The 16,333-nt window shown below is 37.9% G+C and overlaps 1 protein-coding gene across 2 annotated transcripts in view; it reads right to left on the bottom strand.

Annotated features, from left to right (window-relative positions):
- Positions 1-4,959: 4,959 nt before the first annotated feature.
- LOC136884621 (GON-4-like protein) overlaps positions 4,960-16,333 on the bottom strand; it is a 77,005-nt gene continuing 65,631 nt past the window's right edge. For both annotated transcript variants that reach the window (XM_067156844.2, XM_067156845.2), the window contains exons 14-15: positions 13,362-13,548; positions 4,960-5,876 (exon numbers count right to left, since the gene is read on the bottom strand). In XM_067156844.2, coding sequence (XP_067012945.1) covers positions 5,721-5,876; positions 13,362-13,548 — 343 coding nt within the window. In that variant the 3' untranslated portion in view covers positions 4,960-5,720. The remainder of the gene's footprint in view (positions 5,877-13,361; positions 13,549-16,333) is intronic.

Below are 16,333 nucleotides of genomic sequence, written 5' to 3'. Positions count from 1 at the left end.
GACAATCTCCAAATCTTCACATACTGCTGCCTATGAATAATACTGGCTTTCTTTTCAACAATACCATTTCTACCCAGCATCAATGAGCCCATTTCAAATTCCCGGTATCATGATGATGATGCTTGTTGTTTGAAGGGGTCTAGCATCTAGGTCATCATCCCTTAATGGTACAAAATGAGATGAAATATTTTGACAATTTAAAAGTCCTAAACTCATCCACTGACCAGAATTCAAAACTTGATGATGAATGAATGGATGAATATGAATTTAAAATAATCAGCAGAACCAACTCACAATACTGAAAGTTAAAAATAATTCCAAAATTAATCCAGACTAGAATAAATATATATATATATATATATAGGAGATGATGAACAAGGATTATGAACTTAGCCCCTCATTGCTAGGAAAGTAAGAACCATGGTATTTCTCACATAGCTGTACTAATCATGAGCGATACGGACTTACAGGATTCCACAAATTGTGGTAGTACTCACAAGTATTGTACGTCGCACAGGTAACGCAGACTTATGGTGTTTCTTACATTATGGCGCCATTCATAGGTAATGCAAACCCATGGTGTTCCTCACATAGTAGGTATTAATCACAGGCAATGCAGACCCATGATGTCGCACATAGTGGTGCTAATCATAGGCAACACCCAGACGCATGGTGTTCCTCAGAATGCAGACCCATGATGTCCATAAGTAGATGCTGAAACACCTATGAGGATAGCTAGCCTTTTTTTTATTTTATTTTTTTTAAAATTTTTTTATTATCTGCTTAGAAGTGTTCCAACCGAACATGGACAGAGGGGGGCCTCTATCATGGTTGCAGATACTATACGTGGGTACTGTATACCGATAGTGATCCACCAACAGACCCATGGTATTCCTCACAGTGGTACTAATTGCAAGAAAAGTAGACTCGTGGCGTTTCTTGCGTGATGGAACTAATCACAGGTAATCTCATGGTTTTTGTTTTTCATTTGTTCTTTCATTATGTTTTTAGCACATCTTTAGCTTATCTTATGTAGATTACTTTAACCCCCCCACCCCCACCCTTATTTCACTGAAGATGGTTCAAATGAGCCAAAACATGTTTAAATTTCATTCCTCCATCTAATGATGGAATATGTTTTGTATTGAATAGGAGGATACATTTAATTTTTTGCTTTGTAAAGTGAATATCATTTCATTTCATATATCATTCATTAATCATTGTCCCAGTGGAGTGCGACAGGCTTCGGCAGCCGGCACAATTCCTATCCTCGCTGCTAGATGGGGGCTTCATTTATTCCATTCCTGACCTGGTCGAATGACTGGAAACAGGCTGTGGATTTTAAGATGTTGAAGGGAGTCTACCAACCGGTCCCGCTATGTTTACTTCTTCCCTTATGCCGTGCCGTCAGCTGACTGCGTGTACACTCAACACATCTTACAATAATTGCATTACTTTCCTAGCCTCAGCAATCACTGGCACTATGCGGTGAATAGGAGACCGCGGTCCTGCATACATATATACATAGTATGTAAACAGACACACCACTGTGCAAGGAAAACAATAATTATTGCCATAGAAAACTTTCTTTTGATGGTGGATAAAAAATAAATAAATAAAAAACCACCAACATTCGGACAACGGATCATACAATATCTATTCCCAAGGTGACGCTCACGTCCATGGATATTCCAGACTGAATAACCCAAACCGACCAATGTCATCACAAGTTTTTAAGCATATCAATCATGTTTTTATCAAATGGACAATAATTGTAAACTTACCTTCTTTAGACAGAGCAACCGTATGCAAGCTAAATGTTTTTATATATAGGACATGTAAAAACAATTCACATCAGCTGGATGTTTGTACAGAATGTATAATACACATAAAAATATATTTTAGTTAAAACAATTTGTCAGTTTAACCATTTCAAGTATTTTATTATTAAACAAAAACCCAGGATCCTGGCTATCTTAGGTAGTAGGAACAGCGGCTGAAGATGCCTAAAAAATAGGCGAAACACGTCCCGCGTAAGACATAACAATAATGTAAAAATATTTATGTAAATCAATAAAAAAACATTATGCATTGAAAACGTGGACTCTCAAAAAACATTTTTGTTAGAAAGATATACGTTGCTCATTACGGACCCAACAATGAGATTTATAACTTGTAATGGTGGATTAACGTCTCATTAACACATCGAAGGTTTTCTGCGAAGCAAGGATAGGAAAGTGTCAGGATTGGGAAGGAAGCGGCGCCAGCATTTGCCTGGCATCCCATTCACTTCATGGAGTGGCAGCGATTGCTGAGGTTAGGGAATTAATGTGTGTGTGTGTGTGTGTGTGTCAGAGTGAAAGCAAAAATGTGGCACATGAACTGGCCGACCGCCCAGCCTGTACCTGCTTCCTGCCGCTACTCCTGTCTATGTGGTGCTTTAATGAGCAGGCTCTGACACCCCAAAACAGCTACTAAATATACGACTGGACATCTAATTTTGATTTGACTGAATGTAACATTCCTACTGAAGTCATCATACCAAATCTCACTCATATCAGAGATTAGCAGATGGAAGGGTTTCCTTGTCAGTAGTATAGAAATTCATTCTGTGATATAATGAAGTATAATAAGTTTTTTTTGCATTCTTTTGCCAATTTTGGATGGGTCAATATTTCATCTTCAAGAAGGTTTTAGGTAAATATATAGCACGTGAATACTTTTTTTTATGTAAGCATGTATTCTTTATTGTCAAACTGATAAAAATCCACAAGTGACAATATACATTTTTTCTTACATACGGTTAAACCTGATAAATATCCTTCATGGCCAAGCAAACTGACCAGCAGTTGTTGGTGACTAAGAAAGGATAAGAAAAGTATTTATAAATTTGAGTCTTGTGTATTCGAGATATGTGCAGGAACACAATACAGAACTCTGATAATTAGGAGAAAGTACTGCTTAACGTGTCTCAAGCAATAGACTTCGTATCCACCCCTTCAGCCAGTCATTCAGCCCCTACGTACCTCAAGACCAACAACAAATGGAAAAGAGAAGGGATTGGATATGACCAGTTAACTTCCCACTTCAGTACAGAACTATCCTCTGAAATGTATACTATAGTTCTAGCAAGAAAAATGCCAAAATTGAAACCATGACAAATTATATTTTAACCCTAGAACTGGCAAGTGTCGAAATTCTCTGCTGTAGTGGCACTGTCAAATGTTCGTATTTCAACTCGTAATTTCCTCATTTCTTCATCAGATGTCGTAACAGTCTCCTCTTGTCATTCTCGATGTCCACAGCAGCTAAGAGTTCAGGTTCGTTTGTATTTATGTCTTTGGGCGCAATTTCACAGAAATAAATGAGTGTAGTTTTCCAATGATCTGTTTGAGTGTCATTTCTGTAGTGTTTGTAAACAAACCTTTACAGGCTCTGCTTTGGTATTCTATTTCATTTTATTTTGTAGTTTTCTGTTTGGTGCGACTTATTTACTTCTGCATATATATTTTTTGACAGATCATTCATTTTTAGTACGATGTCGGCAGTTACTCGCTTCCAAGTTTACAGATTTCCTGGCTAATAGTTCACTTCAGTTCACAGCAGTTTGTGTTTAAACTTCCGGTGACTGTACAAGCCAATTCTTGACTAAAACATACGTCCACACAGTGCGCAGCTGAGGGACGGGGGAGATCTTGGCTGAGTATGGTGAAGTTTGCGTTCCTTTGTTTAATATCTTCATGTCTGCGGCGTTCTTGTTCGAAGTGTTAAACTGAGGCACAGACAATTTGCCGCCGAAGTAAATGGACCTTGGAAGTGTTTCCCAGGTTTGTGGGTTTATTTCTGCCATCTTTAAGGTTTGTTTCAGTTGGCCTTTGAAACGTCTCCAGGGGGGAACCCCGGTGTCTTGAACGAGAGCCAAGCTGACCACAGAGGATCTGGTGCGGTAGTCTGGTGTCACTTATACGGCGCACATGTTCTGCCCATCTGGGGTGATGGCAAACGACCAATGCTTTTACACTATTAGCACATGCTTTCTCAAGAACTTCAACATTAGAGACTTAGTTTTCCCACTTTATGTTCATGAAGGAGTGTAATTTTTGCTGGTGAAAGCGCTCCAGCTTTTTTTATGTCACGGCGGTATAAGGTCCACGATTCACAGCCATAGAGAAGTGTAGAGATGACTACAGCCAGGTACACCATTAGTTTTGTGCAAATTGTAAGACTGTGTGATAGTCGGCCAAAGACAACATGGGCAGCACAAAGCCTGTTTTAATATGGTATGTGTCTAAATAGGGCATCTTCACTTCATTATGAAAAATGAGTAACGACGTAGTGTGAAATTTGTTGGAAGATGAAAGTGACAGATCTGATTTTGAGGTTATTGAGAACGAACCAACAGATTAAGAGTTAGATTTGGCATGTTGATCAGCTATTTCTACTCATCAAATATTGGAAAGTGAAGGTGATGACGACCTCCCATAAAGCAACCAATCATAACAACGTGGTCTACGGTCACGCCTCCAAATGATTAAATACCAATACATTTTCTCAAATATTTTCAAGAATATACCTCTCAGAGTGCTAGTGCTTTACAGATACATTATTGACAATCTGTATATCTAAATTTGTTTGTGACATGTTCCAGTTTACTGTATATATGATTGAAAGTTTTAATATTATTTTCAATTTAGAAATGACATTTTTTGAACAGACTGATCATTTTTCTAGTCAAAACATTTATGCAACTTCGTGTCACCAAGACAATCCTCGGTGTATTAGCTTTATGTAGACATATAAAACCTAGCAGATTTATTCTGTATCTTGCAGATATTTATATTTTATTTAGCGAAATATGGCCGCCACCACAAAATTGAACATTGCCAGTCCTAGGGTTAAACCATGTGGAAAAGATGTGCCTATGACAGATGGGCGCGTTCTGCTTTGTAAATTGTGCAGTGTTAAAGGGAACGCGGAAAGGAAGTTTATTGTACAGCAACATATTAAACGAGAAAAACATCTGAAATCTGTAAAGAGTGCGAAGAACAAGAGTTCCTAGGTTCTTCAGGGGCAAAGAGCAAATCCATCATAGCATGTCTGTATTATTACTGTAAAACAGAGAGCTGTACAGTGAATAGAAAAGAAATATATTATTACTTGTAAAACCATTGTTATACGGTCACCAGAATTAATTTCAGCTACTTTTTATATCAACAACATCTACCACATACTTAAGACATTATTTATTCCTTGATTCGTAAGATCTGAAATTATTGAATTTATTTTCAGTTTGAGGAATGGTTAAACGCTGTATAAAACACAGTTTTAACATTAGCTATATATGCTAAATTCTTAACATTAGCCACATGTGCTGTGCAGCAAACTACCTACAAGAAGTCACACTCCAAATAGTGCACATAAAACCAGGCTCTGGCATTTATGATGGTAGTATTTTTACAACCCAATTCTTTTATTTCATGAAGGTAAAATCTCAGTGCAGAGAATTGGTTCCAACTGAAGAAAACTTGCTGCTCGAAGCATCAAAGACATTTTCTACACTTCACTGTCCACTTCTTTTTACTTTGGATTCTTCCCGCAGAGCTCACAGTGTGTCCCATTTTGCTTTTCATTTCATTTCCTCAAACACCAGACGTTCCTTTCTGCAACATTGGGGCTAGCAAAAGCAGTTACCATAACTTGTGACATGAGCCATTCATGCTTCATCCATATTCACCGAGTGTCTTTTTAAAAATGTATTCTTGCCATATGTGTGGTAACAATGCTTTGGGCTGCTCACAAGGTGCCTTCACTAGGTCCTTGTTGTATGGTATGACATAGTGTTCAGTCGGTGGAGCCACCTTGTTCTCGAAGTAATACTGCAAGAAGAAAAAAGTAATCACATTTCAGAAACAATGACAAAAACTAATTATTTTTATACAACAAAGAATAACACCCATATTTCTGCTAATACCAATATATTCCTCAAATAATACCCATAAACTGATTATTCTTATTTATTATATTTTCTGTAGTCCGTTATAATGAGAATTCATAACGGTGAAAAATTTACTCACTATAGCGGATTGTCGTTATATCTGATTTTTTCAAAAGTTGGGGGAAACCCATACACATTCAAATCTGTATGTAACGGCAATCAGTTTGTTCAAAACTTGTGTTTTTGCACATTTCCATACCACAGCTTACTAGTTAGTTATTTTTCTAATTCCGAGACGTGAATGCGTATTTTCAATTTAATTATGAAAAAAACTGGAGGTAGTATCCCTTCAGTGACTTCTTGGCAAAGGTTTCAGTTTTATTATTCAAACAGCATCACCTAACTTAACTTAACCTTACATGTATCATGAAAACATATTTCAAGAACAGGTAGAGAGATAAGCTTTTTGCTATAAATTTACATGGGCCTTTCCGAAATTTAACCACACGCAAGAAAATGCAGTGAAACCTTGTTATTGTGTTCCTCATTAAGATGATTTCTGGCTTAGCACGTAAATTCGAAATCTTGGTTCATAATACCAATATAAATGGTCCGTTATTGGACATTATAAATTTTCCGGCTAACTCATTCCTGGTTGCCAGCGTTTCGCCCCCGTGTGCTAGGCTGGGCTCATCAGTTGGTACCTAGCACACCTACCAAGACGCTGGATAGTGCATACAGTGGAGGCCACTGCGTAGGCTTATTGTAGCCACCGGCAGTGCCAATGCACTATGAGAGACATTGTCTCATTATCAAAAATTGATGTGTCTCATAGTGCATTGGCACTGCCGGTGGCTACAATAAGCCTACGCAGTGGCCTCCACTGTATGCACTATCCAGCGTCTTGGTAGGTGTGCTAGGTACCAACTGATGAGCCCAGCCTAGCACACGGGGGCGAAACGCTGGCAACCAGGAATAAGTTAGCCGGAAAATTTATAATGTCCAATAACGGACCATTTATATTGGTATTATAAATTTACTCATTCGGAACAATTATTTCTGATTCCCTATGGGAATCAACATCTACATCATCTTGGTTCATGTCGTATTAAATCTATATAAAAATACCTCACATTTTCACTATTACCACTTAGTACAATCACATTTTTCCTAGCCCTGAAAATGTTCGTTATCCTTTTTGAGAGAAATGTGATTTCCAACACAGATTAGAGCCCCCACAACAGGAGGCCGGTCAGAGAAAGTTGTGCAAAAACGAGAAAGGGCCTTAAATTGCTGAAATTCACAGGGTAAATTACATCTTTGGGAAGCAAGCCGGTAGCCTCAGGAAGTTCAATTTTGCTCTCCGGTTTTCACTGATATTGCTGAATAACCATTCAATGTTAGAAATTTATTCTGTGTTGAGTGATCTACTGAAAGGTAGTGAATACTTGTCGTGAGACAGCCTATGTATGGATTAGGAACATAATTGGTGTAAAAATGACTAGCGTGGTGTATATTTGCGCAGACCAGTTATGGATACTGAAAAGGTCGTGACATCGCTTACTAATGAAAATAAAATAAAAGTCCATGAAGTGGACAGGCTTCTGCATCTTTCAACGTTGGCGCATATGTTGAAACTTGCACCTTCGAGTTTCGACTCGAGTCAATCGAAGTGTTGTCGCATTGGAGATGATGGTCAAAGTCATTCTCTTGCACATGAGCTGAAAACAATGGCTAATAACCTACTAGTCCAAAATATATGGCTTCAGCTGACATTTGTTTTAAATTTAAAAAGAGTATGATCTGCAAATAATGCACTGATACTTTCATGGGCTCCAGTGCAAATGTTTTGTTACCTGGTGTTTTACACGCCTTTTAATACACTCTTTTTATTTAATAAGCCCTGGTGGAAAATGTTTTCGTATCTGTTCTCTTGTCTTTATCAAGCCTTAATACTTACATCTTGAGAAATGGTAGATAACCTGTATCTTTCAATGTACCTGTACATACACAACGTAAAATGTATGCATCTCGGGGGAAAAAAATCACATGAAGTGTTTACATATCCCTGTTGGATAGTTTTTGATTCGTTATTCAATAGTACGCTTTCTCGCTAAACACATTCTCTTTCCTTGTCCTCTGCAGAGTCGCCCTAACGATGTTTTACTGAATAAACCACCCTCTGAAATAAGTCACCCACTCTAAGCCATATTTTGAGCTGTATCGTATTCTTTCTTAATTTCGGCACATAGCATTAAAATTAAGGGATCGTTTAAGCATTTATTTCTAATAAGTTAACTATTGCTATTGGCCAAGTTAAAACCCAAACCAAACCTCATGGCACTACAGCCCTTGAAGGGCCTTGGCCTACCAAGCGACCGCTGCTCTGCCCGAAGGCCTGCATATTACGAGGTGTCGTGTGGTCAGCATGACAAATTCTCTTGGCCGTTATTCTTGGCTTTCTAGACCGGGGCCGCTATCTCACCGTTAGATAGCTCCTCAATTCTAATCACCTAGGCTGAGTGGACCTCGAACCAGCCCTCAGGTCCAGGTAAAAATCCCTGACCTGGCCGGGAATCGAACCCGGGGCCTCCGGGTAAGAGGCAGGCACGCTACCCCTACACCACGGGGCCGGCAATGGCCAAGCTAATTACACATTTATTAACGAAACATGTCCTCCTTCACTTTCAAATTGTGTTTACAGAACACCAGTCTATGAGTGTTACTAATCGACTCCGACATGCCCTTTGAGTTTGAATGTCGACGAGAGAGCTGGCTAGTACACGGAGCGAGCAAACTATATCGAAGATAATAGACTGGATTCAATACAATCACTAGTGCATAAATACTGCTAATGTAAATACAACGTACGCTTAATCGCTCGTAATAACAGATGCATCAGTGATAGGGTTCTCACTGTAACCGAAGGATAATACGCAGTTTAATAAAGGAATTTTCAAGGGACAGAATAAACTGTTGTTACAATGGAGTTCTTGCTATATGCTGTAATCACTATAGCAGACTTTGACTGTATTCCAACACCCACTGATAAACCTTCACTGAAAAGAAAGTCCTTAAACTGAAAATTATAAAGAACCTTTTCTCAATTTTTGACCCTACATCTAATATTATAAACTTCATCACTCAACTGATTAAGAACTTTCCTCAGATTATTAATATTATCCCTGCTATACTGATTGATCCCCTCATGATTTTCCATTACCTGATACTCTATTATTCACACTGTTCATGCTAAATTTAAAACCCTTTATTTCACTATTCTCATTAATTTTCTTCGATAACTTCTTAAGGTTATTTCCTTACATTTTCACAAGCTCCATCCATTTATCACTAACATCATTATCGTGAAGTCTTATGCCAAAGAGTGAAACTGTGATCCCAACCAGAAAGAAAGAGACCTATGACAGGGATAATGCTTGGAGGGGAACAGCTTGGGAAGGTAGAGAGTTTCAAGTACCTGGGTAGTATCATAGAGGAAAGTGGCAGAAATGATGAAATAATTGAGCGTGGAAGACACGCAGGCACATTCCTGAAAAGAATCAGAAGGATAGTATACAGGATGTACTATGCACCTATACTAACTTATGCAGCAGAAACTTGGGTAATGAGGCAGAGAGTTCTGACTAGGATACAGGCAACTGAAATGAATTTTCTGAGAAGCAGGATAGGAGTGACAAGAATGGATAAGTTGAGAAATGAGAAGGTCAGAGATATAGTAAAAGAAGATCCACTACAGAACAGGGTACAAGCATCTAAACTTAGATAATATGCACATATGAAGAGAATGACAAAGAAAAAGATATCCAGGAGGATGCCGAAATGGAGATAACAGGAAAATGACCACGAGGAAGACCAAGAGACAGGTGTATAAAAGGAGTGCAAGATTGTGTGCAGAGAAGAAAAGAGGACTGGTCAAGAGTGATGAGGGAGAAGAGGTGGGAAGACGAGGGTGTGGCATAAGAGCGATCTCCATTTGCGTCTGCACAGGCACATTCTTTCCTCTTCAACATTACACTATTCTACACCTCTTCCTTGCAGATCATCTTTTATTTGGGATATCCGTCTTGTCCTTGGCCTGCCTCTAGTTCCCTTTCAAACAATTCCCTCGGTTCTCTCTTCGGATCCATTCTCTTCAGATGACCAATCAAACCATTTCAATCTTGATGTTGCTAGAGTTGCACAAAGTGGTTCCGTATGGATGTCTTGTTTTCTGAAGCACCGACTTCAAAAATGTGAGGCTACAACTGTTGAAGACCTAATATGGAGTATTGCTTTATATGGAAGTGAAACCTGGACATTATGAAAGAAAAAAAGACTACTTGCATTTTAAGCTTGGTGCGATAGGAAATAACTGAAAATTAGTTGGAGAGAAAAGGTCATGAATGAAGAGGTGTTTAGAAGAGCACTAGTGAGATGTTGTTTTATGACACAAAAATATAGCGGGGTCATCTAATAGGCCATATACTTAGACATGATGGATTGTTGAAGAAAATAATAGAGGGGTTCCATTTTGAGAGACAGAGAGGGAGAGAGAGAGAGAGAGAGAGAGAGAGAGAGAGAGAGAGAGAGAGAGAGAGAGAGAGAGAAAAATACATATCTGCTATTATATCTTCTGTTGATGGTGCAAGTTTCCAGTTCATATGCTGTCAATGGTACAAAGCAGGTCTGATACAGTCTTCTCAGATATCAAAGGCACTTGAATATCTCAAATATAAATAAAAATATAATTAACTCGTATGGTAAACGCACTTACACTTGGCCGTACTGTAAAACGGGGGTTCAGTTGGCCTTTCTTTCTTCTGCTTTCACGGCTTCATTGGACCTTTTCAGTCAATCATTTTCTGGTCATCATCTTCGATAAGTTTTCTTTTCAAATTGACCAGTAGCTCTTTAGTTGTAAACTATCAACGTCATGGTTCGTACCGATGTATTATACAACAAAGTGAAGTAAACCAATGAATCAACTTAATTGGCACAATTTACAGAGGGGTCCAGAAAAATATACACTCTCTGATAGTCAACATTAATGGAACAAAATAACATACGCTTACAATTCTTGCACGGTGGGGAAGGTTATTTTGTGTGTTCAAAATGACTCCTATTAGCAGCCAAACAACGTTGATGCCGCTGAACTGCTGACCGAACTATGGCTGTCAGTGTTGTTGGTGTGATAGCCCCACAGAATGCCTCCATGGTTTCAGAGTAGCTAGCTTCTGTCGACAAACTTCATTTTTCAAGGTCACCCATAGGTAGAAATCAAGAGGTGTAAGGTCTGGAGACCATGGTGGGTACTCAACAGCCCCTCTTTGAACTATCCATCGTCCAGGTTAGATTTTCATCCAAGTAGGCTTAGATCTCTTTCCAGAAGCCCGACACACGCAGTTGTGGCAGTTTACAGTACCGTTCAGTTTGAATTGCGCCCCATCAGACAAGATAACCATCCCTGCAAACCGTTCATCCTCTCAAAGCAAGCCTTCAAACCACTCGCAGTATTCCATCCTTCAATCCGGGTCGTCCTTGTTCATAGCGCGCAACGATCTTGGAATGTACACTTTCCACTTTGCAGCCTTCAGAAATCGTCATATGGTTGATCGGCTTACCCCACTGTCACGTGCAGATTTTTGAGGTGACCTAGTCAAATGTTGTAACACAGCAGCACTGGAAGCTGGACTTGATGTTTCTGGTCGGCCAGACCTATCCTTATGCACATCCTGAACAGAACCGTCGGCTTCCAATCTATCCCGAATACGATAAATTGTTCTATGCGTTAGTGGCCGAGTTTCGTACACATTACGCCATTGCCACTGTACCTACATCAGGTTTTTGTACTTCCAGTACCACATCAATATGGCCTTGCATTGCTCAAACGACAATCTTACTTCATTCATCGCTGCACTGTCATCTGCTGGAAAATGCACAACAATCGTCGCACCATTCATGTTACCTTCATCATCTGTTGAGAAAACAATGGACTACGCTACTGTGCAAGAATTGCAATGATATGTCACTTTGTTCCAAAGATATTAACTATCAAAGAGCGTCTACATTTTTCTGAATGCCTCTATATTTTTGCCTTAGTAACTAAACATCACATCAGCTACAATGTGTTTAGGTGACATAAAAGGCTATAAAAACATATTCTTCTCATTAGTCTTAAAATATTCACAACACCATAAAAACTTTGACTTTTTTAAGCCTTGTAGGGGATGAGGGGTGGAAAGGGTGGAGGTAAACCAAATTAACTATATCTAGTCTTACATTAAAAACTCATTGCCTAAAACACTTGTGATAACATATCCAAATATTTTTTAAAATATAGTCCTCATGTTAGCATGCTATCTCAGATCTACTGAGAAAAAGAAAAAAAACATTCGTCTCCTTGTGGAGTCTTGTCTTGTTTAAAAGATTCTCAGTACTGTACAGATGAAGAAAACTAGTGATGTTTGCAGTAAAATTTTACAATTCATTGGAGAAAATAGTCTTGCATTTGACTGTGCTTATTAGGCAGTTGGTGGTTTGCAACTCGATCCTAATATTGGAAGTGTCACTATTAGATTCTGAAAAATGTACTGTAAACCACACTTCACTTTGTTGCAGTAGCTCTTCATTCGTTCTGATCTTTTCTGTTGTCATTTGTCTCTTTTTTGTTTAAATCTTATTTTTATGTTTTTCAGTTTCTTTAAATTTTCTGTTTTGTTTTCCAAATTGTCCACAGTTATTTCTAGTTCTACCATATCCTCTCCAATTTCCTTAATCCATCCTACTTGTTGCTTCAGATTTCAGTTTCTCTGTAATTTTTCTTAACAATATGGTTTCTGGCATCCTCATAATGTGAACAGAAGAAGAGATCCTGTTCTTCCGTATAGTCTCTGTGATGGGCTCCAGTTCTTTGAACATCATTTCACACTATAAACCAAAGTGATAGCCGCCAACTGGAATGAGATTTATAACATGCAATAAAATCTTGGTGGTTGAGTTGTGAACATACTGAGAGAGAGATTATTGCAATATCCAGCTTTGCCTGCCACATACTTAAGTACTGAGAATTCAGAAAATGTACATATGAATCAGGAGAAAGGGAGAATAGGCTAACCAAGTTCTTTTTTTCCTTCTATGCTAGTGGTTTAACTTTGCACTAACTCGGGTAAGTTTTCAATGACGATAGAACAGGAAAGAGCTAGGACAAGAAAAGAACTGCCATGGCCTTAGTTAAGGTACAGCTCTATTATTAGTCTGGTATGAAAATTGGGTACCATGGAAAGACAGCCAGTGTTAGGGTTCCAACTCCAAAATGCAAGCTCGTAGCCAAGTTTTACTGTAGATTGTTAGAAATGCAAATTTTTGTATAATAATTATTGTAAAATATGTATATTATTATTATTATTATTATTATTAGCTTACTCACCTTTATGGGATTAAACTTGATGTGGCTGCATTTTCTAATATGAAAGTACAAATGTTTGGGATCTTTGGTAGGCAGCATGTATGCCGTAATGAGCGGCAAGACGTGTGTCATGGTCCACTTCTTGGGGAAGAGCGACGGATTGTTTTGAGCATATTCCATGAACTGTTCCAGACCGATTGCCACCAACCTGTAAGAAAAATCGAACCAATAATACATGAAGCAATCTGGTAGAAATCAAATTATCTCTCAACTGCTATGTCAATACAATATAATAAAAACTGGTTCAGTCAGCTGGTACGCAGTATGTCTTCCTATAGTTATAAAGAAGTTTATAGGTATCAAAGACAGAACACTAAGGATTTAAAGTTAAAAACTTCATATTTAGGTTCCGTATTGAAGCAGAATTCACATCAAAGGAAAGTACAATAAGTTCCACCTTTTCAATACATTATATTATGTGACAGTTTTACGTTACAGTTAAACCTTCACATTTTTATACACTCGGGACCGGTTTCGACAGTGTACCTGTCATCATCAGCCAAGAACAATTAATCGAGGACAATAAACCTTACAATACTTCAGGTATGATATAACAGTGAATATAAAATTATACATTATCTATCTACAAAAAGGTGTGAACATGTCCAAGTAAAAAATCACGATTTAAGAAAATCATAGTCCTGTAGGGTGTACACTTATAAAATTTCTAATTAAAATAACGTGTTAAAAACTTGCTGTTATATTATATTAAAGTGTTCAAACATTTAGTTAAATGGTGTTCCACTTAGAATATGTGATACAGTACAGCTGAGGTTATAGTAATATGTTTGTAGGCTTAGTTTTGGTATTTTTAACACTCGGGACATATAGCCATGTTTTACAGGTTAAAAGTTGATAAAACATTTAGTTAATGGTGTTCCACTTAAAATATATGGTAAAGTTCAGCTGAAGCTACAACTTGGACTTGAGGAGCAGATAATTATGTAAAATATCAATATAAGTAGAAATGAACAATTTGAATGGGTCACTGCTTGATAATGTAGATGATCAGCGAGTCCTATTAAACAATTATACATGTCGACATGTGGTTGTATATCATCTTGCTGAGAAGTAACAAAGGTCCTGGCTAAAATGGTGCTTGTAGATCTTATGTTGTAGGTTGTGATTACATAAATTGACTAGAAGGGATCCTGATCCAAGTCGGAACCTCAGGTGCCAAGTTGATGGTAGACGGACGCACCTGAGGTTCCGACTTGGATCAGGATCCCTTCTAGTCAATTTATGTAATCACAACCTACAACATAAGATCTACAAGCACCATTTTAGCCAGGACCTTTGTTACTTCTCAGCAAGATGATATACAACCACATGTCGACATGTAGAATTGTTTAATAGGACTCGCTGATCATCTACATTATCAAGCAGTGACCCATTCAAATTGTTCATTTCTACTAATATTGATATTTTACATAATTATCTGCTCCTCAAGTCCAAGTTGTAGCTTCAGCTGAACTTTACCATATATTTTAAGTGGAACACCATTAACTAAATGTTTTATCAACTTTTAACCTGTAAAACATGGCTATATGTCCCGAGTGTTAAAAATACCAAAACTAAGCCTACAAACATATTACTATAACCTCAGCTGTACTGTATCACATATTCTAAGTGGAACACCATTTAACTAAATGTTTGAACACTTTAATATAATATAACAGCAAGTTTTTAACACGTTATTTTAATTAGAAATTTTATAAGTGTACACCCTACAGGACTATGATTTTCTTAAATCGTGATTTTTTACTTGGACATGTTCACACCTTTTTGTAGATAGATAATGTATAATTTTATATTCACTGTTATATCATACCTGAAGTATTGTAAGGTTGATTGTCCTCGATTAATTGTTCTTGGCTGATGATGACAGGTACACTGTCGAAACCGGTCCCGAGTGTATAAAAATGTGAAGGTTTAACTGTAACGTAAAACTGTCACATAATATAATGTATTGAAAAGGTGGAACTTATTGTACTTTCCTTTGATGTGAACACTAAGGAGACAAAATATAGAAGAGTAAACCCAATGACTGTTCAGTCAAACATTATCCATCTTCCCATCCTCTTGTCCTAAGAAATTCCAAAGTTGGACATCAACTACTGCTCAGAACTAGAGAAGCACTCAGTCTTAACAAAAGATACAATGAATACTCTAATAATCCGTGCACCCTATGCTTAAGAGGGGAAATTCTAAAAAGAAAAGCAAAAATCTTTAATTAGGGTTTATTTACAAGAAATGAATTCTACATAAAATGTCGACTGGATACAAAAACAGAGGTAAGTGCCAAAACAATCAAATTCCATCTTATTGCTAAAACGTGGGCTATGTGCCTACGCCTGTGCGGTAAAAACCGGGCTATGTGATATTCAGTCTGCAAGTAATTCAAACTCTAGCCACAAGAATTCGCCTGGGTCTATGTGCCATCTGGTGTATATCAAAATGTGGGCTATGTGCCAAGCGCCATGAGACTGGTTTTGTAGTTACTTGAGCGTATTGGAGGTTATTGTGTGCTGCTATTTTGGCACGAGTACAGTGTTTTAAGCGTGTTGTGGTGTTTTAATAATGAATGTACCTAAGTATGCCGTAAAAGGAGAGAAGGAAGCGTTTCCCAATGTAGGAAGTGGAGGTCGGAGGGCAAAAGTTACGAGGGAAATAACAAACTGTTCGTCCAAAAGAAGCCCCATCTAATGAGGTAGACCTAGAATGCTGATGTTAACCTTACAGGTTATCTTTATTCCAAGATTATGTGAGTAGGACTAGGATTGTTTTAAGGATTTCATTTTTTAGTTGTACTGTGCAGAGTAGCAAACAGATTATTAATGGCAATAATAGTAATGCCTCTAATGCCTTGTTGGTTTACTTTTAGGTTGTATGCCGATGCTGTTATGAATGCAAGAACATTGGTTATGAAAAAA

This window comes from Anabrus simplex, chromosome 13 (assembly GCF_040414725.1).
Source record: "Anabrus simplex isolate iqAnaSimp1 chromosome 13, ASM4041472v1, whole genome shotgun sequence".
Lineage (NCBI taxonomy): Eukaryota > Metazoa > Arthropoda > Insecta > Orthoptera > Tettigoniidae > Anabrus > Anabrus simplex.
This window is presented reverse-complemented; position numbering and strand designations above follow the sequence as displayed.